At 43.3% G+C, this 21,864-nt stretch overlaps 1 protein-coding gene across 2 annotated transcripts in view; it reads left to right on the top strand.

The window, feature by feature from the left end:
* The window catches only part of PRKG2 (protein kinase cGMP-dependent 2), a 94,870-nt gene extending 87,006 nt beyond the window's left edge, over window positions 1-7,864 (top strand). For both annotated transcript variants that reach the window (XM_088452114.1, XM_088452113.1), the window contains exons 16-18: window positions 1,122-1,184; window positions 6,429-6,495; window positions 7,769-7,864. In XM_088452114.1, coding sequence (XP_088308240.1) covers window positions 1,122-1,184; window positions 6,429-6,495; window positions 7,769-7,864 — 226 coding nt within the window. The remainder of the gene's footprint in view (window positions 1-1,121; window positions 1,185-6,428; window positions 6,496-7,768) is intronic.
* Window positions 7,865-21,864: the final 14,000 nt, after the last annotated feature.

Here is a 21,864-nt window from a genome sequence, read left to right as displayed (position 1 = left end):
TCCCCCGTAAATGATGACATCCCAAATCCAGGGAGTGTTGCATTGTAAGGGGTATATTTGCTAAAGTACAGATTTATAGAAGTGGAGATGTTGCCCATAGCAACCCATCAGATCCTAGCTATTATCTTCTAGAAGGTGCTAGCTAAATGATAAGTAGAATCTGATTGGTTGCTATGGGCAACAACTCCACTTCTAAAAACCAGGTCTTTAGTAAATTTACCCCTAAGACAGGAATAGAAAGAAAAATGATGTTTCTAGAATTATCAGAGAGGGATTTACGAAAGAGCTCCTTTGCCATGTGTTAACTTAAGTCTACACAATGGTGGACGTGTCTGGCAGGAATATAGTCACAAACCGCAACTATTTAATAAGCAACTGCAGCTGCTTGATTCAATATAAAATAGGGACAAATGCTGTATGCTGTCTTATATTCTACAGAACGTCTATGGGCTTATGCTATAGAAAGTTATCGAAGACTGTTTATGTAAGGGAAAATGCCAATTATTTTTTTTGATATTCATACATTTTATGCAAATAATTGCCCTCTCAAATTCCAAAGCCTATAATTGAAAACAGGTATTTAATCAATATTAAATTCTACATACCATAGTTATTTTCTCTTGTGGTTCATTTCCATGACATCTCACAGAAGAATTCTGGCAGAGCAGCTTTTAATGAAAAAGTGCTAAGAACTTACAGTGGTTTTATCTAAGGCATGATTTTACATTCAAATAGCTGTCATGGATTTAAAATAATGGACATCCTTGCACATTTTAAGTACTGAATTGAAAAAATAAATAAATAAATGAGAATTTATAAAGAATAATAGTAAAACAGTTAATGCCCAAGCCTCGGACAGAATTGTCATTTATAGTTACCACTGGACACTGAATGTGTCATGCACAGTACAGTAGTTGATTTTTACACAGATATGGAGGGCGACATATTTGTTAGGTCATTTTCGTGATCTTATATATCTAAGGTACAGTTAACTAGAACAAAATCCTGGGAGGATATAAAATAAATTTAGTAAATGGCTGACATTTTTTGTCCCTGAGAATAATCACCCAAACTGTGAGATGTTACTATTGTTTCATTTCATTTTTGTATATATTTCACAGACAGAATCCTGCAGAACGAATCGGAAACATGAAAAATGGAATAGCGGACATTAAAAAACACAGGTTCCACGTTGACATTTTTTTCATGTGTTACATGTGTGGTAGTCTGTGTAGTACAAATGAATGCAATCTAGACTGACTAATAAATTTTATGTTATAGTGATGTTATGGTTTGCACTTGAAGGGGAAGTTTAACTTTTTGTTTGATTTATCTTTTGAATTAGCACATTGCTTGACAAGGATGTACACGAAGAGGCCACATATATGTGGTAATTCCATGATCATAGTTTCAATACTTATAATAACTGATTTTTTAAAATAGTCTTAGAAAATGTTCAAATAGGTGGGTGTAACAAAAAAGTCTTCGTGGGCCATATTCGGCCTGTGAGATGACACCTGGATAACTCTAAGCTGCAGAACATACACAATTCCCAAAATTCAAAGAGTCAAAGCAACAGGTACAGATGTGTCCTCATGCACCAAGCCTCAATACCCCTTTCGGCAGAAGTTGGCTGGCGTGACTGAGTAGCTTAGCGGCTTCTTAAATTTGCAGTTTATTTGCATCGCAGACGCAGTGATACACCACTACAAACGCTGGTCTGCGACTTTAATAGCACAGGAATTCGTTTTAAACATCTACATAGTCACAGATGAAGCACAATGGAACTTGGCGTTAGAAAAAGACGCTGCCGCTGTATCCCAGCATTTCGTATACAGAATCAGACTCCTTTGCACTCAAATTACAAATGTTGCAAATCAAATTGATCAGTGAGATCTAGCAAAGTAGTTTTGTCACATCAAGTTGTTTTATTAGTGCGTATAAAAAGCACATTTTCAGCGAATAAGACGCTCGGCGCTGCCGAGTCGTACTGGACCTAGTGCCCCAAGAGTGGCTGTTTGGTGCAACTCTGACAATGATGAGGACATATCTGTATTGCTATAAAGCAGGGATGGGGAACCTCCTACCCCGGGGGCCTTATAAGGCCCTCAGAATCATTTAGTCTGGCCATCTGAGCTTTTTTCTGCTAGCCTCATCTGGCTAGCAGGGTGCCTAGAATGGCATCCTGCAGCCAGAATCTATGCAGCAGTGCCGCCCAGAGCGTCCTTAGGATGCTTTAAACGGTCACACCGCTGCCCTTACAGCTCCCCGGAGCATCCTCAGGATGCTCCGGGCATTGCTGTAATCACCGGCGATTGTGGCCCCCGCCCAGTGTGACATCACACGGAGCAGGCGTAGCCTGCATTAGGCCCGCAAATAATGTTGTATATATCAAAATGGCCCTCAGCAGAAAAAAGGTTCCCCACCCATGCTATAATGCATTCTGCAGAGTGAAGAGGCAGCTTCACTCAACAGTCGATGTTAGGGTTATATCTGGCCAATGACAAGCACTGGGGATGGAGATCCAAATTTTTTAATTACAAAAACATGACATTTCTTCATGTGAGGTTTGTTCAGCCCATGAAAGACATGCCATACTTCCTTCAGGTGCCAAGTAAAAATAAAAACGAATCCAACTATCACCGTAGATAGTTGTAATCATTAAAATATAGGTCGGCTCCTGGAACTAGAAACTCTGCAACTACATTCTGTATATTTAACATGAGAAGTATCCTAGGATTGAAGAAAATAATAATTTACAAAAATCAAGAACATGGTACAGAGGTTTAAATTTACAGAAAGGAAAAAGAGACCAATGAACATAACACAGGGTTGTTGTAGCCAGGGGCGTCACAATGTTTTTATGTCCATCAGATGTCCCCCATATACCCACAGACCTCTCCACATGTCCTGTAAATGCCACACAGACCTCTCCACATGCTATGAGACCTAATTGACTCCTTAAATGCCTGTCAGATTCCCACATGTTCTCAGATGTTTCCACATGACCTTTGGATCACCCTCATATGCCCCCAGGCCTTCCTATGCTCCCCTTATAATGCACATCAAATCCTGCTAGTAGATGACAGTCAGGATCCTGTGTAAATAGCACAGTCATGTTATTGTTGCTATGTGCGTAGTTTGATTGTTACCTTGCACAAAGCGAGATGCCACTAAAAGCAGCGGTGCCATACAGCAGCTCTTTAGTGCACAGAGCCATATACTACCCTGACTCTGCCCCTACTGACAATACACACATATATATACTACCCCAACTCTACCCCCACTGACATTACACATACATATATACACTACCCCAACTCTACCCCTACTGACATTACACACACATATATATATACTACCACGGCTCTACCCTCACTGACACTACTTACATTATATATGTATATATATATATATACACACATAAACATATACATTCATACACTACCCAGGTTCTACCTCTACTGACATTACACACATATACTACCCATTCTCAACCTCCACCACTGAACATAAATCAGGGGTATGCAACCTGTGGCATTCTGACTACTATGGAACTACACATACTGCACATTACAGCATGCCCTGCCACAATTTTAGCATGCTGTAGGCCGGGCATGCTGGTATATGCAGTTCCACAGCAAGTTACCTACCCCTGACACCTCTGTTGCTTCCCCCTAACTTTTATTACTCCCACTGATATTACACACGTAGCAGAACGCATACAGGGTATGGGTATGGGTCTGGGATAGGAGAGGGGCACAGTTCTTATATGCACATTGGGGTATATATGAACTATGCCCCTCTCCTATTCATGATTCATATCATGTATGCGTTTTGCTCTGTATTCCCCCATCTTGTGCCTACTCTTTCTGCCCATAGCAGTCTCATTCATAGTGTATCTCCCCCCTTAGTGTTTCCACCAGGCAATCTCCACCTACTTTTGGAGGCTTTGGCAGGTATAATTCCCATACCCTGCAGCCCCAATGCAGTCTTCTGGTGACAGCCCCCAGCCACACAACAGGAAGGCTGCTCGAATCCTGTCCTGTGCAGGTTGGAGCATGTGGTCTTCTACCCTTCCTGTGTCGGTGATTGAGAGCTCAGGCCGGTGCTGCTGATTGGTCAGAGCGCGTCCTAACTCCTGAGGTACCCAACATCGCCAGTGTCAATTGCCCAGTAAAATACGCAATACTGAGCATAACCGCGACCTCTGAGGGCTTTCCAGCAAGAAGATTTCCCACTGAGCGCCTGCACAAGGCACTGTCTGGCGCCCCTTTGCCCCCCCCCCTGTTCCGATGTCCCTGGTTGTAGCCATTTTGGATAACACATAATATAGAACCAGCGCTACTGAGAATAATAGGTAAACAAATATGATGGACAGATTTCTAATAATTGATGTGATTTATTGGACTAAAACATGCACCCTTGTGCAATAATGAGACCTCTAATTAGACACAAATAATTAAAATATAAAATATGCCTAGGAAATAACAAGAAAATAAAAACAATATATAGAATAGTAAAAATCCACCAATGTCAAGGTTGGAATAGGACTCTCTCCACAGTGTACCAGAATGAATGGGTGATAGAAGCACAACGTTACCAGTGGGCTAATGAGGCCTGGCAGGAAGTCCTCTGGCATCCAGCAATTAGTAATAAGGCTGAAGTGTGTTGACAAGGAATCATCCAAAGTGTATGAGGTGGTAACTTGTAAATAGGAAGTCCTCTGGCATCCAGCAAACAGAGTGAGTAGGCTTAAGGATTCCTTGAGGAAGCTGAGCTGTCATTGCTCAGAGAAATGCGTTGAGACTTTATTCATTCACCACTTATTTGGATTTACCATCTGTTGGATATATTTTGGACTCCAAACTCTCCCCTTGGAATAACTTTGCAGCCTGAAAAGGATTCCTTAAGGATTGTGCTTCAGCCTACTCACTCTGTTTGCTGGATGCCAGAGGACTTCCTATTTACAAGATACCACCTCATACACTTTAGATGATTCCTTGTCAACACACTTCAGCCTTATTACTAATTGCTGGATCCCAGAGGACTTCCTGCCAGGCTTCATTAGCCCACTGGTAACGTTGTGCTGCTATCATCCATTAATTCTGGGACTGTGGAGAGAGTCCTATTCCAACCTTGACATTGGTGGATTTTTACTATTATATATATTGTTTTTATTTTCTTGTTATTTCCTATGCATATTTTATATTTTAATTATTTGTGTCTCTAATTAGAGGTCTCATTATTGCACAAGGGTGCATGTTTTAGTCCAATAAATCACTTGTTGATCTAATTATTGGAAATCTGTCCATCATATTTGTTTACCTATTATTCTCAGTAGCGCTGGTTCTATATTATATGTTTTTTTCCCCTGTATTTTGGGGCTGACTACCCCATTTACCAGCAGCTCTCGCGGTAGCGCGTCTATCTTGTGTATTTATTTTGGATAACACGTACCAAGGTTGCACTGGGTGGAGTAGGCAATACTTGGAAAAGATTACATATAATGGGGAAACAAAATATTAAAGGGAGATGCAAGGTCCGTATAAAATCATCATATCCATGCATTGTTCATACCCTCCACGAATGTACCAGCGAGGCAGCCATCTTGGGTGCACTACATAGGTTACAATGTGTGAGATAAGCAACACGTGGAACTACATGATATGTGGGTGAATGATATAGTCTAATACGATACACACTGCATGAATAGTTCCACATGTTGCCCATCCTGCCCATGAAGGAAGCAGCCGAGGCACCCTCTGGGGCACGCTACATAGTTTACAGCTGTGCATTTAGTAAAAATAAAGCATACAGTGGGGGATTACAGGAAGAGAAAAAGTGCAGAACATAGTGGCATAAAAGGCAGTATTAAAACTTAGTGAAGTCAATATAAAAGTAATGGCATGAAGTTTCACAAGTTTCAGTGAGCAGATATTAGCAGCAGTAAGGGAGCGAGGAAGTAGGATGCAGTCAGGAGGAGGTCCGGATGACTGTGGGCAGGAGTGGAGATCCAGAGGCGGGCACAATCCAGAGGCACCAGGAAGACGGAGAAATGGGTGCCAGGCAGCAAATAGCAAAGTAGTGCGGCAGTAGAGTCCATCTTGCATCGGAGCCCTCCCTGGAAGGACCTCTGCAGGGAAGCAGAGGACAGATAAGGAAATGTTTTTTCTTCCCCCTTAGTCTGTTCCTCTTTTTATACATTACAGTACCTTGTTGGATTTGGCAGCTTTTTCCGATCTCCTTACAGAGAAAAAATATCCTGCTGTGAGCTTACATAATGTTGTGTCAACAGCAATTCCCAGACACTGTTTCTGATGCTTTCAACTAAGTTATTTGTAAACAAATTCAGACGCAGGACACAGCATGTATTATTATAGTATGTATAATTATAAAAATGCACTAATTATTATTTTGTATTTCAGGTTGTTTAATGGTTTTAATTGGGAAGGACTGAGTTTGAGGAGACTTCCATCACCCTTAAAACCAGAGGTAAAGCATGCAGTAATGCCTAACCTTTGTTGGAGAAGGTTTGTGTAAGTTCTACAGACACAGTTTCATCCACCTTGTAAACCTAGAAAGAAGGAATTGATGAGGAATTGAATTGCAGTGTGTATAGTACATGTGTCTAAGCCTACAGTCTCTGCAGCATAGCCCAACAGAAAGGTAACAGCTATTGGGACGGAAGTGTAGAAAAAAACTCATAAACTGGACAATGAGTGAGCAGGAAATTGTATAGCTTTAAGTGGAATTCTCTGGAACATCACAATTTATAGTATATATAACCAGGGAGGTATAGAATCTTATAAAAAAATGGCAGCTGCTCGATCGATCTGGCAGTACTTTTCAGGTACACGAAAGGGAGGGGTCATACCAAGTAGAAACAAGGGGGGGGGGGTTAACCCCCTATTGTTCCTCAGCGCACTGAATTATACTTGCAATAATATATGAAGACTATATGGTAAAAGAAATTCAGAGATCGTAAGTACATAATCTTCGCTGATCCAAGATCCAAAATCTGGAAGGGAAAAGAGGTAACTAATTACTGCCCTTCACTTCCCCATAGTGATAATCCCCACACTCACTGGAAGGAGCACTGCTGCAGTCACTGGGAGGGGCCCTCATGTAGTTACTGGGAGGAGCACTGCTGCAGTCACTGGGAAGAGCCCTCATGTAGTTACTGGAAGGAGCACTGCTGCAGTCACTGGGAGGGGCCCTCATGTAGTTACTGGGAGGAGCACTGCTGCAGTCACTGGGAAGAGCCCTCATGTAGTTACTGGGAGGAGCACTGCTGCAGTCACTGGGAAGAGCCCTCATGTAGTTACTGGGAGGAGCACTGCTGCAGTCACTGGGAAGAGCCCTCATGTAGTTACTGGTAGGAGCACTGCTGCCAGGATAGAGAGCAGTAACTTTATGGGGTCTATTTATCAAGCAGTGAAAAGTGTGGAGAAGTGAACCGGTGGAGAAGTTGCCCATAGCAACCAATCAGCTTTCAAGTAGCATTTATCAAGTACAGTCTATAAAATAATAGGTAGGAGCTGATTGGTTGCTATGGGCAACTTCTCCACTGGTTCACTTCTGCACACTTTTCACTGCTTGATAAATAGACCCCTAAATGTCATTTATTTAACTTTAAACATAGTGCTCCAAAAAAACCAGTTGACTTTGAATAATCAATCCCGTAACTGTATATATTTTAAAATGGAAATCATACCCTATCATCTATAAACACAAAATAATTTTGGCTTTTATTTTATGCTACTAGCTTGACGGGCCCACAGATCACAGCTGCTTTGACAGTTATCCACTTGATGATGAAATACCTCCTGACGAGATGTCTGGGTGGGATCAAGATTTCTGAAAACATCCTTCTGCAAACTATCAAATAGTATGTAGGAAAACCCAGACTGAGCAAAAGATTTATATAAGTTGTTTATAGTTTATGATGGTTGGCATAGATGGAACGGATTTCTTTTTGATGAACAATGTGAACAATCGCCTGTCACTTGGCATGTCGATTTCACCATTACCTGTGGAAAAACATGCTATTGTAATACAATATAGTAAGTTGGGAGTTTGTGGCACAGTTCACTACTGTCACAACCGCAATATCACATCATTTGCCCCAATAAAATGTGCTCCATCTGTATAACATATATAATCTACAAATAATTATATAATATGCTGTACAGTGTTAAAGTTAAGTAATGATATTAATTATATATGACAGAAATTAGGGTTACCTATTGTCACAAGGTGGGATTTTTACACCCACAGCTGACAGGATCCATTTGTGTAATGGCAAGCAGTACATAAGTATGAATGGGATCACTAAATAGCATTATGAAGAACAGCTGCAGACAAGATGGACCTTCAATAATGTTTATTAGCAATCTCAATAAGATATAGGACATTTTGTAAGAATGCTTAAGCATTACGGCAGAGGTTCCCAAAAGCGGTCCTCAAGGCTCCCCAATAGTTCAGGTTTTAGAGATATCCATGGTTGAGCACAGGTGGTTAAATAAAATTGACTGAGGTAATAATTAAGTCACCCGTGGTCAAGCATAGATATGCTTAAAACCTGGACTCTTAAGGTGCCTTGAGGACCGAGTTTGGGAACCTCTGCCTACGGTAATCATAATCTTGTTTCCTTGAAGTACTGTAGGAAATAATATGTGGACATCTACTAAAATAAGTTGAGGCCTTGGTACCGAACATACCTATGTCTATTACATTTTCTGCTTTGTGGTTTAGTTGACCTATATCTACACCGAACTCAGGAGATTACCAGAGAGAACCAGTACTGTATATGGGAAATATTGTGCTTCATCTCACAATGCCAAAATTATGTCCATGTTTTTTTCTTGCAACATTTTCTAATGCTTTGTAATATGATGGAAAGTTTTACTTGTAGAATAAGAAATTTTGCATTTATACAGTTTTCATTACAGTACAGTAGATTGAATTTCATAATAAAGTTTTAATTCAGAAACGCAGTTGTCTGTAATATGCATTTACCAATATTTTCTGTGAACTTTGGTTACATTTAATGAGCCTTGCTTGTTTATAACTTACATTACAAAAAGCTGAATACTGAAAAGCTAGATGCTGAACATATGTAGCATCAATGGTCTCTAATTCTATTCATATCCATGCTCTACAATATCTGTGACCATACACACTTTATACAGCATTTATGGACCCCTATTCCAACCACCATCTTTGTCCTATTCTCTACCAGTATGCATGAACTGTAAAACATTACATATGGCATAAAGTGCACTGGTCTGCCATTCAAATAGATAGCCCCCATAGATGTCACAGTGAAAGGGTTGGAAATCCAGACTTTCATACTTTGGAACTGTGTTAATTGAAGATGATGTGTTAAAATAATGAGTTACATCATTCAGTGGTTCCCAACCCTCATGTTTTCTCAACAGGTCATGTTTTGAGGATTTCTGTCTGTGGAAATGGTGGCATAAGTACTGACCTAGCAACATAGATGAACTCACCTGTGCTTGATTATATAAATCCACAAAACATGACCTGTTGGTGCTACATGAGGACTGGAGTTGAGAACCCCTGCATTAGTTTAATACCTGTCATGATAATCTGTCTCCACACTTTAATGTTAAGTCCTGTTTGTATTTGCTTAGCAGGGGTTAAAATGGGCCGGAACGGGGTGGAACTGCGTTCCGTCACTTCTATTTGGAAATGGAACCAGTTCCGCCTCCTCTGACCCACCTCAGCCCGGCGCCGCAGGGAGGCTCCATTTGCCGGGCACCAGCTGAGATTTTGTTAACAGCGGGCACCCGGCTCCCGCTCCGCAGCGCCAACAGCACCTGGAGGCTGGAGCTCACACCTGAGCTCCGACTTCCGGCTCGCGCAGTGTGCAGGGCATTAGGGGAGAGGCATCATGACGTCTCTCCCAAAGTGCAGAGGAGCAGCAAGGTGGACCAGGCGGCAGTGGACATGGGAGCAGGGCTTAAGGTAAGTATTAGGGTTTTTTTTTGTGTAAGCTGCTTCACTGTAGGGGGCATTACTACAGGGGGCACTACTACAGGGGGCATTAATCAGGGGACATTACTATTGGGGGCATTACTCAGGGGGCACTACTACTGGGGTAATTACTATTGGGGGCACTACTACTTAAGGCATTACTATTGGGAGCATTACTCAGGCGGCACTACTATTGGCACTACTACTGGGGCATTACTCGGGGACTACTACTGGGACATTACTCAGGCGGCACTACTATTGGAGGCACTATTACAGGGGGATTACTAATGGGGGCATTGCATAGGGGGCACTGCATAAGGGGGACTCTGCATAAGGGGCACCACTACTGTGTGCTCTGCATAAGGGGCACTACCACTGTGGGCACTGCATAAGGGGCACTACCACTACTGGGGGCACTGCATAAGGGGCGCTACTACTGAGGGCACTGCATAAGGAGCACAACTACAGTGGGCATTGCATAAGGGGCATTACCACTACTGGGGGCACTGCATAAGGGGCATTACTACTGAGGGCACTGCATAAAACCAACACTTCAGTGGGCATTGCATAAGGGGCACCACTACAGTGGGCATTAGTGTAAGGGGCACTACTGCTGTGGGCATTGTATAAGGGGCACTACTACTGTGGTCATTGCATATAAGGGGCACAAATGTGGGCATTGTGTAAAAGGGGTACTGCTCTGTGTCATACATGAATAAGGGACACTACTATGGTATAATGCAAATCAAGATTGTGCTACTGTGTGGTGTAATATGAATTGGGAATACTATTGTATGACCACGCCCCTTTGCTTTGAGACCAAGCCCCTTTTTTGGCACACGCCGCTGTCCCTTTATTGAAAAAGAACTTGGGGGGGGGGGGGTCGGGAGTTCCACCACTTCTCTAAGACCACTTTAAGCACTGTTGCTAAGTTTAATACACTGCAGGATTCCCTGGTGGCAATTTAATTAGCTTAATTGGCCATGATATGCCATTCCGGGAGGGCACATCGCGGCTAGCAACATCGCTACTTTTTCCTTGTATGATACAGAGGTGCGTAGGAAAATTAATGATATTGAGTCTACCGTAATTGGCGGATATGTACACAGCCGAACATCACTGTTCTTTGGTAGTACATCGCTGCTAATTTAATCTGCCCATTGGTGTTAGAATTTCCCACCTATTCACAATAAAATGAGAAAGCAGAAAACAGTGAGTCCAAGTGAGCCCAAGGTTATCATTTACAGAGGGGTGTATGCATCTGTGCACAGCACAGTCCTGAAAACAGTTACATCCAGCCACTCAGCTTTAGGCCCAGTGATACTTGTTTATATATACAGCAGTTGAGTGTGAAGGGATTAACATCCATGTGTTGGGGCATATATTGTACATAGTACTCCATCATCCTCATTGTGTAAACTGGAAGTGTACTACCAGCTAAATAACTGGTTATTAAACACATTTTAATAATAATAATGATATCATTATCTTCTAATAAAACATACTTTATAGATCTGCAGTCACTTAAATTGTGTTTTTTTTTAATTCATTTATCACTGTGGGCCTGATACAGAGGAGGACGCAATGCCGATATTTGTATAATTGAGCGATTATGTTTATACTGCACATCTGCCCGAGTCTCACTGTGCATGCACCAAGTTTGATTACCGATGGTGGTAGCAGCGAGGACTTGGATGCAGAGTGATTCACAGTTAGTGATCGTTTGTGTAAGGTAACGAGTCGAGCGAGTCAAACACAGGCGTGCTGCAACCATTTAGGGGGCGTGTCTCAGCCTGCCACTGCGTCTGTCTACACAGTTGCAGAGCCTCTGGCGACTGACTTCCAACAGCATTGAGAGCAGCCAAAGGTTGCTCAGAGGATCAATGGCGCGACCGATGGTGCATCTTTGGACGCAAGCGGCGTATTAGAGACGCATCCAGTGGGCGTCTCTGTACAAATCCTAGCTGCTGCTTTAGCATATATTCACAGAACTGCTGCGTATGGAATCATAGCCATGGTGGGATTCCCGTTCCCCTCTTAATCAGGACCCGCATTGTTAGTCATCCCTATATTGTGCACACCATGAAAGCTGTAGCAAAAAAAAAATCAGATGTCTTTGGAGTGCCTAAGAATTATACCAGCTGGGAAAATACTGATGTCATACTATTCCAATTTCCAAAATCAAAACAGAGGAACAGATAAATGAAAAAATATGTCATTAGTCCTTTCCACATTTTGTAGATTCACATTGTAGAAGAATACAATTTCCAGACCAACAATTTATACAATTATTTTTACAAATATGTCCAACAATAATAAATTGAAAGAACAGAGAAGAAAAAGCATGTATATATTTGTCTATATATTGAAAGTAGAAGCAGGTTATTAATGACGTATTTTTTAAAATTCAAATCAATATGTATGTGAGGTGATAGACAATGCAGTGAATGTCACAAGAACACTAAGAAAATAGCATAAATATGTAAATATTATACACTGACAGAATATCTGAGGATTAGGTGACAACTAGAGCCAATGTTATTTACATAGCAGTTCACCCTTAGGGTGGTGTCACACAGGTGGTTTTCACGCTGCACAACTTCCATCTTCAGAAGAGCTCAGGCCTAATTTTTATAACATTGTTATTGCAGCTGGAAAATCTCACAGCTTATAATAAGTGTGACAGGATCTGCTCATATATAATGTGTTTGAATTGGAGAAATGCTGCTTTTCAAAAGCAATGAAGCGATTAAAGCGATTATTTCACATACCCGTTCTACGTACTCATACAAATTAATGGTTTAAATTTTGTGATTCGACACTATGCTTTAAACATGGAGTGAAAGCCCCCATGTGATACCACCATTAGCAGTGTGCCGTTGAGGAGCAAGTAAAATCCTCTTGTATACAGACAGCCTGCAGAGATGCTGCCACTTTGCCAGCACAAATAACTGTGTCTGGTCCGTGCGCCACCCCTATGTGTATGCTGTCTGTATGCTTGGTTTGCTACTAATCATCATCATCATCAGTGAGGACTTGCACCAGCCTATACCTGGTGCAATGGTAAGCCTGGAAACGGGAGTGTGACATCCTAGTTACGCCTTCTCAGTTGCTAGTGGTGATGCCCTTGAAATGCGTAGGTCTCTGCATTGCTCAGAACTGAAAACGCGCAAGGTAAACAGGTGCTCATTCAACTCTGCCTCAGGCCCTTAATGTGTAGCGGAACTTTGTTTTTGTACAATTTGTTATGCTTATTTCAAGTTTATTTTAACATACTTCATAACATACTCTTAAAAGTATTTAAAAGGAAAACAGTCAGGCATTTCAAAGAGACAGTGTTGCAGATGTTAATATAAATTGTCAAAACATTCATTATAAAATGAATTCCAGCTTCACCTTAGTCTATGTTGGAAGCCCGGCAATGTCCATTGTTCGGGGCCTTCCAGAGATAGGGCTTTTCTAATAAATAGGGCCCTATGGGGGAAATGTATAAAGCCTTGGAGGGAGATAAAGTGGAGAAGTTGTGCAAAGCAACCAATCAGCTATTAGTTCTAACAGGCACTTATCTAGCACAGTCTTTGAAATAGCAGAAGTTGATTGGTTTCTTGGGGCACATTTTCCACTGTATATCTCTCTAAGGCCTGATCCCTCTCCCCCTATGTGTAAAGAGGTCCTTTGTTTTTGTTGTTACACAAATATAATAAAATAAAGAGCGCACACCCCCCCTCTCTCCTTCCCAAAGCATATCACAGAAACCACTGGCACACATGTTTGAAATCTATAGGGGCAGATGAAATTAGCTGTAGGATGTGTCAGACGGTCCCGTCTCCCAGGTAAAATGCCGGATCTGTCCAATTAGAGAATTGTGAGCATCCCTGTGGCAGCAGATACTTATTTGTGATCATGCTTCCATAGTGGTAGGACATAATTACAGCCACATTGCATTCACATGGAAAAGTTCACATATTTACCTGTATGCACTGGTGTTGTGCGCATGCAGTATATGTACCTGTAACGCCCCTATCCATATGCTTCATAGCTGTTCTCTTGTCCTTGATGCAACAGAAATATATGAAATTCAATTTATCTCTGCATATGCACATCTCAGCATAGTCTGCTACTACATCTACAGTACATGCCCTCACTTAAGTTTGCCTACAGTACATGCCCTCACTTAAGTTTGCCTACAGTACATGCCCTCACTTAAGTTCGCCTACAGTACATGCAAGTGGAGATAAGACTGAGCTACCTACAATTCGGATTCGCCCATAAATGCATGTGCTTGGCTCTGTAGTATGAGCAATGCAAACACACGTAAGAACCGAGACGTAGTCAAAATATCGACAATGGAAATCTAGTCAATCATAAGGTCGACACCAAAAACTTCACTGACATAAGGTCGACATGGTCAAAATGTAGACAACCAAAAGGTTGACATGGACATGAGGTTGACAAGGTAATTAGGTAGACAATATACACAATCAGTACGTTGACAATAAAAAAATAAATGTCAACAGTCGACAAGCAAAATGTAGACACCGTTGAAATGTCGACAACCAAAATGTTGACAGCCATAATATCTACACAGATAAAGTAATAAATAGTGCTAACCACTCATAAATATACCAGATACTGAGTGATACTGAGAGAAGAGCACTGCACAGGAATAAACACTGATCCTGTCCTGACATTGTCTGATGTGTCTAATTGTCATCAATGTATGTGTAGAACAGGGGTAGGCAACCGTGGCACTCCAGCTACTGTGGAACTACACATGCCAGCATGCCTTGCCACAGATTTGCTGTTAGGGCATGCTACAACTGGCTGGGCAGGCTGATATGTGTAGTTCCACGGGCTGGACTGCCACAGTTTGCCTAATGAGGTAAGAGCATGAAACATATGCAAACACTGATCCTATCATGTCACCCGTACAGTCATATTTTCCTAGATTTCACTTAATAAAAATTGTCACCACCTGCTAGAGAACTTTACACTGACTAACTGCACACATGTTATGTGCAACACCATAAATTAATTGTAGCAACTGTTGTGCTAATCCCCATCACAGTAGCATTAAGCCTCATCACAGTATCGCTAGCACTGTCACAGTAGCGCTAGCTCCGTAACAGTATCGCTAGCCCTGTCACAGTAGCATTAAGCCTCATCACAGTATCACTAGCCCTGTTACAGTAACATTAAGCCTCATCACAGTATCGCTAGCCCTGTCACAGTAGCGCTAGCCCCGTCACAGTAGCGCTAGTCCTGTCACAGTAGCGCTAGCCCTGTCACAGTAGCATTAAGCCTCATCACAGTATCGCTAGCCCTGTTACAGTACCAATAAGCCTCAACACAGTATCGCTAGCCCTGTCACAGTAGCGCTTGCCCCGTCACAGTAGCGCTAGCCCCGTCACAGTAGCGCTAGTCCTGTCACAACGCTAGCCCCATCACAGTATCGCTAGCCCCATAGTGTTAGCCCCATCACAGTAGTGCTAGCCCCGTAGTGTTAGCCCCATCACAGTAGCGCTAGCCCCGTAGTGTTAGCCCTATCACAGTAGCGCTAGCCCCGTAGTGTTAGCCCCATCACAGTAGCGCTAGCCCCGTAGTGTTAGCCCCATCACAGTAGTGTTAGCCCCATCACAGTAGCGCTAGCCCCGTCACAGTAGCATTAAGCCTCATCACAGTATCGCTAGCCCTGTAACAGTATCGCTAGCCCCGTCACAGTAGTGTTAGCCCCGTCACAGTATCGCTAGCCCCGTCACAGTAGCGCTAGCCCCGTCACAGTAGCATTAAGCCTCATCACAGTATCGCTAGCCCTGTCACAGTATCGCTAGCCCTGTCACAGTAGCGCTAGCCCTGTCACAGTATCGCTAGCCCCGTCACAGTAGCGCTAGCCCTGTCGCTAGCCCCATCACAGTAGTGTTAGCCCTGGCACAGTAGTGCTAGCCCTGTCACAGTAGTGTTAGCCCCGTCACAGTAGCGCTAGCCCTGTCGCTAGCCCCATCACAGTAGTGTTAGCCCCGTCACAGTAGTGTTAGCCCCATCACAGTAGTGTTAGCCCTGTCACAGTAGCGCTAGCCCCGTCACAGTAACGCTAGCCCCATCACAGTAGTGTTAGCCTCGTCACAGTAGCGCTAGCCCTGTCGCTAGCCCCATCACAGTACTGTTAGCCCCGTCAAAGTAGTGCTAGCCCCGTCACAGTATCGCTAGCCCTGTTGCAGTAGTGTTAGCCCCATCACAGTATCGCTAGCCCTGTCGCAGTAGTGTTAGCCCCGTCACAGTAGTGCTAGCCCCGTCACAGTAGTGTTAGCCCCGTCACAGTAGCGCTAGCCCCATCACAGTAGTGTTAGCCCCATCACAGTAGCGCTAGCCCTGTCGCTAGCCCCATCACAGTAGTGTTAGCCCCGTCACAGTAGTGTTAGCCCCATCACAGTAGTGTTAGCCCCGTCACAGTAGCGCTAGCCCCGTCACAGTAACGCTAGCCCCATCACAGTAGTGTTAGCCTCGTCACAGTAGCGCTAGCCCTGTCGCTAGCCCCATCACAGTAGTGTTAGCCCCGTCAAAGTAGTGCTAGCCCCGTCACAGTATCGCTAGCCCTGTCGCAGTAGTGTTAGCCCCGTCACAGTAGCGCTAGCCCCATCACAGTAGCGTTAGCCCCGTCACAGTATCGCTAGCCCTGTCACAGTAGTGTTAGCCCCGTCACAGTAGTGCTAGCCCCATCATAGTAGTGTTAGCCCCGTCACAGTAGCGCTAGCCCCATCACAGTAGTGCTAGCCCCGTCACAGTAGCTCTAGCCCTGTCGCTAGCCCCATCACAGTAGTGTTAGCCCCGTCACAATATCATTGCTGTTAGAGCATGCTAAAACTGGTAGGGCATGCTGGCATGTGTAGTTCTACAGGGGCTGGAGTGCCACAGTTTGCCTACTGAGGGAAGAGCACCGCGCATGTGCAGTGATCTTGTTATGTCAGCCTTACAGTCATATTTCCCTAAATATCACAATAAAAAAAATCATTGTCACCCCTCCTTCTAGAGAACTTTGCACTGACAAACTACACCCCTGTTATGTCCAGAAATGAATTCCTGTGACCGTTACTCTAAATCCTGTCACAGTAGCGCTAAGCACCATCATGGAAGCGCTAATCTCCATCATAGTTGTGATAAATAAATGACATGCTATTATGCTGACTGCAGGTTATGCAACTGTGTGCAATTAATTATACTTTAAATGTCAATGTTTTATTGTTGACATTTTGACATTATCAAAATGTCAACAGTCAAAATATAGAAACGGTAAAGCAAGATAGGTGGTGGGACCCTGAGAGCACAACCTAAAGCAGCTACTGATCACTAAAAAAACAGGGGTATCACTTAACTCCAGAGTATAAGATGCAAAATTGGAATTTAAAGTGACACTAGCACTACAGGTGCAACAAATGATTTGTTTTTCAATGGTCTATGGCAAACTGTATTTAATATTTCATGAGTCAGATAAAAAAGACATATAAATCACACAATAAAATGGCATGGAGCACAGGCCCTGATTCAGACCCGGACGCTCTTTCAGAGCGCTCACTCTGAATCAGGGCGTTTTTTTTTAATTGGAGCTGGCCTCCTGGCCGCTCGCTAAGCTGTGGATGACCACCCACAGCTTTTACGAGTGGCCAGGTGATGGTCGCCATTGTCTCGACCATCGCGACCATCGGGCTTGCGAGGAGACCCTTGTGGTAGGGTCACATCTGCCGCAAGCCCCAGTGAGCTTCCGGCTCTAATAGAGCCGGAAGCTCACCACTGACATCACTCGTGATGTCAGTGGGGCCGCCCCCAAATGGCAGGCATTCCTTCAGGAACGCCTCCGTTTGCACAGCCACCCCCCTCCCCGCCTACAAAATGGGGTGAGCTGTCAATATCGACAGCCGCCCCGTCTTGTAGTGAGCCCAGGAGTGACGTAGCTGCCGTCGCTCGCTGGGGCTCGCGCATGCGTACGCCGGAGCCGGCTCCGGAATGCACATGCACAGTGGGGGACCATAGACCCGCTTGCGAGCGCTGTGTGCTCGCGAGCGGGTCTGAATCTGGCCCACAGTTCAATAAAAACACAATGAGATAAAATACATGTGGTATAGCAGCATCAGTAGCACTGCTTAAAGTGCATATATGAATAAAGCTGCAAAGTGCATTGGATGAATAATAAAATACAATTGATAGAGTCAATATAATCACCATGGGGCTCCAGTACCATGGAAGAATGAAATGTACCGTGTTCTAATCGTTAGAAGCAATAATCCATACCATATTTAGGAGGTGAGTGTCTCTTTGAGTAAGGAAACAGGGGTTCCAGATAGCACCCTGGTCCAGACACTCACACATTTGAAAGTATGTATGTGCCCTGCACACCAGCAGCTTTATTCATATATACACTTTAAGCAGTGCTACTGATGCTGCTATATCACATGCACTTTATCTCATTGTGTTTTTATTGAACTGTGGGCCTGATTCAGACCCGGTTGCAAGCTTGGAGCCGGCTCCGTCGTGCACATGCGCGAGACCCGGATAGCGATGGGCAATCCGTCGCTCCGGGTCTCGCACCAAAGGGGGCGTGCTGTCGATATTGAGTGACAGCACACCCCCTTTAGTGGGTGGGCAGGGGGAGTGGCTGCCCAGATGGAGGCGTTCCCATGAGAACGTCTACCATCTGGGGCGGCCCCACTGACATCACAAGTGATGTCAGTGGGAGAGCTTTCGGCCAAAAGCTCTCTGAGGCTCGCGGCCATGAGACCCTACCACAAGGGTCTCATCGCAAGCCCGATGGTCGCGATGGTCTTGACCATCGCGACCATCATCCTGGCCGCTCGTATTAGCTGTGGGTGAGCCTGACCTTTATAATACTGTACTTGAAGAGGATCCTCCTTCCACCATTTGTGTGCCCTCTGCAAATTTGGGGATGAGCAGCACAAGTCAACATGCTGATGTAGAAATCGAGGATGCTTCTGTGGAATTGCACCAGGAGGATGAGGAGGATATTTACGTAGTTGACGATAACAACAAGGATGATAAGGATGTTGATGATGATGAGCATGTTGATGGTGAAGATGTTTGTGTAAAAACTGTAAATCAGGCAACAGTTGTTGCCCATGGTGGGAAAAATGCCATTGTTGCCATGCCTGGGCAAAGGATCAAAAAATCCACCTCTCATGTGTGGACCTTAGTCATCTAGGAACCTCCTCCCTGCAGCGCATTCATCAAATTGGAAAGGGTATTTAAAATTCAGAACCTTTTGGGGACAAAAAAACGAACGACAATCAGTCCAGTGTCACCTAGCTGCTCTTTTCTATCTGGATCCAATCGTGATCGGAAGTAGTCCTGCATCCAATTTCATAAGCATACTGACTCCTCTCCTATCTGTGATTCCTCAGAAGGATCCTTGAGTGCTATGCCTATTGCTGCTGCTGGGGGTGGATCTTTATCCCAGAAAGGGACCAAGAAGTCTACTACTAGTAGTAATTTAAAAAAGCAATTGACTATTAAACAGTCCTTTGATAGAGGAAGTAAGTATAACAGCTGTCACCCAGTTTCACTGATGTCATGATGACTCTGCTAGTATTAGATGGTGAAATAATAAAAAATGAGGATGATAGTATGGAGGAAGTGCAAAAGGAGGATGAGGGGGAAATTTGTGTCCTATCTGACGCTAATGAAGATGTTGATGATGAGGATATTGTTTGCGTAAATCAGCCACCAGTAGCAGCAGTTCTTGCTCGTGATAAAAAGAAAGCCAGAAAGGCCACGTCTTGAGTGTGTTCCATTTGTAAAGCCAAAGTTAGCAGAGGAAGGGACATTAACCATCTAGGCACCTCCTCCCTGTTACGTCATTTGCAGCGAGTTCATGCAATCTGTTTAACAAAATTTATAATAATTTGTAAATTAATAACAAGCAGTCCAGTATCAGCTACCAGCAGTTTGGACCAGCACATGCAATCTCCACCACCAAAGCTCTCATCATCAACCTCCTCCTTAATAATTGAAGGTAGTCCTTCCAAAAAATGTTTTGTGGGGGCCCAAACAAACCAAGGAGTTCAGCCACGAAAGTGTCAGTCCTAGTCGCGTGCTTGGTTTGTTAAACTGTGCATGTCCTTTTTACTAACACATAAGAGTGGGTGGGAAGGACAATTCCATCTTGCACCTGTTTTCTTTACATTTTGCACAATTTGGGGCATTGCCGACTGACATTATTATAGTTTATTAAACTGCCATCCTGTCTGCCACTGCTGTGTAGTAATGTTTCAAAGATGTCCTATATTTTTTTAACCTGCCGTGTGTTTGTGCTGCTGCTCTGTTGCTTACTTTAGCCAGCCAGCTCGCTGCAGCCTTTGGCCTGTATTGGTAAAAAATAGTGAAATCAATATTGTGAGCTGTGGCTGTTAAAAATGCCTAAAAATGCCTGAAAATGATTGTTATTAAGGTTAATAATACTGTAGGAACAAAAACCGGCCCACATTAAGTGGTTTTGGCTGTTTATATAATTTTTGGGAAAAAATACAGATCCAAAACTAAAACCTAAAAACAAAACACAAAGGATAAAGATCCAAAACCAGATCCAGATCCAAAACACAAGAAGCTACAGATAAAAAACCAAAACACAGGGGTCGGCGCACATCTCTAGTTAAAATGTTGACATTCAAAATAGGGACATACCTATATTATGAATGTTCACATTTTGACCATGCCTATAGTTTGGTCAAAAGGTCAACAGTCAAAATGTTGACATGCCTATATTTTACTGCAGATTAAACTACTGTATGTGCAGTTTACTATATTTTGAATGTTGACATTTTTACATAATGAAAATGTCGACATATCAAATCGGCAGCTACTGAGCTGCACCCAGCCCCTCCCGGGATTTAATGGACACCATGTGGTATCGATTCTACGCAGCTCTGGGACAGCAGTACAGCCTCCAAAAAGTGGGACTGTCTCACTGAAATTGGAATGGATGGGAGGTATGTGCTAGACACCTATGGTGGAGCAGGACACACCATGGGCGGGGCAGCACACCACGCCTTCTCACTGGCATTATTTATTACAATAAGGAAAGTATTGTAGATGTACTGTGCTGTATTGGGGAAAGCTAATTTTTCACATACTGTGCAGGTGTCTCGGCCCGCATAAGCATCTTTGTGAATGTCTGCATAATTCAGAGGGTTATGCATCTTAGCCATTTTTCTGTAGAAACTGGACATTTTAGGGTGGCAACAGGGTGGCAATAATGCAAAGACATGCTAGAGAACCATTTTTTTTGGGGTGTCGGGGTGAGTCATGGGCATGTAGCCAGAGTTGTTCATGAATGTGAGCCATGTGTATGTACTCTGACAGATCTCTTGCAGCCTGCATGGGGTATGTGTAAGTGCCGCTGATAATGATGACAGCTGCTCTCACATACAAAAAATGTGGGGTGGTACGATGCGTACGCAATCCATTCGCACTCAGCATGAGGCCGCATTTGGATCTGCATGTGATTCAGAATCAGGCCCATTATTTTCAATTTGTAAATAGAAGGGATATGTACATTATGGGGCTTAATAGGGTGCAAGCTTGTACCACTGCTGGAATTCAAGCGAGTGTTCCTGTATTTTTAAAGGGGCAATTATTTTAGATGCAAAACCAAACTGGGTTTTCCTTTAAAATGATTGCCGATTTAAAAATACGGGAACACTTGCAAGAATTCCCGGAGATGAACAAGCTTGCACCTTATTACATAAGCCCCTATATATCATGAAAGAATAAATGTTAAAAAACAAACACTAAAAATCGCTTATACATTTATTGACATAACAGAAAATGTTATAATGCTATACGAAACATGTGTTCTTA

The sequence above is a fragment of the Taudactylus pleione genome, unplaced genomic scaffold (assembly GCF_031769625.1).
Source record: "Taudactylus pleione unplaced genomic scaffold, aTauple2 ptg000033l, whole genome shotgun sequence".
NCBI classification, from domain to species: domain Eukaryota; kingdom Metazoa; phylum Chordata; class Amphibia; order Anura; family Myobatrachidae; genus Taudactylus; species Taudactylus pleione.
The sequence above is the reverse complement of the archived record's forward strand: the minus strand, read 5'-3'. Positions and strand labels throughout refer to the sequence as shown.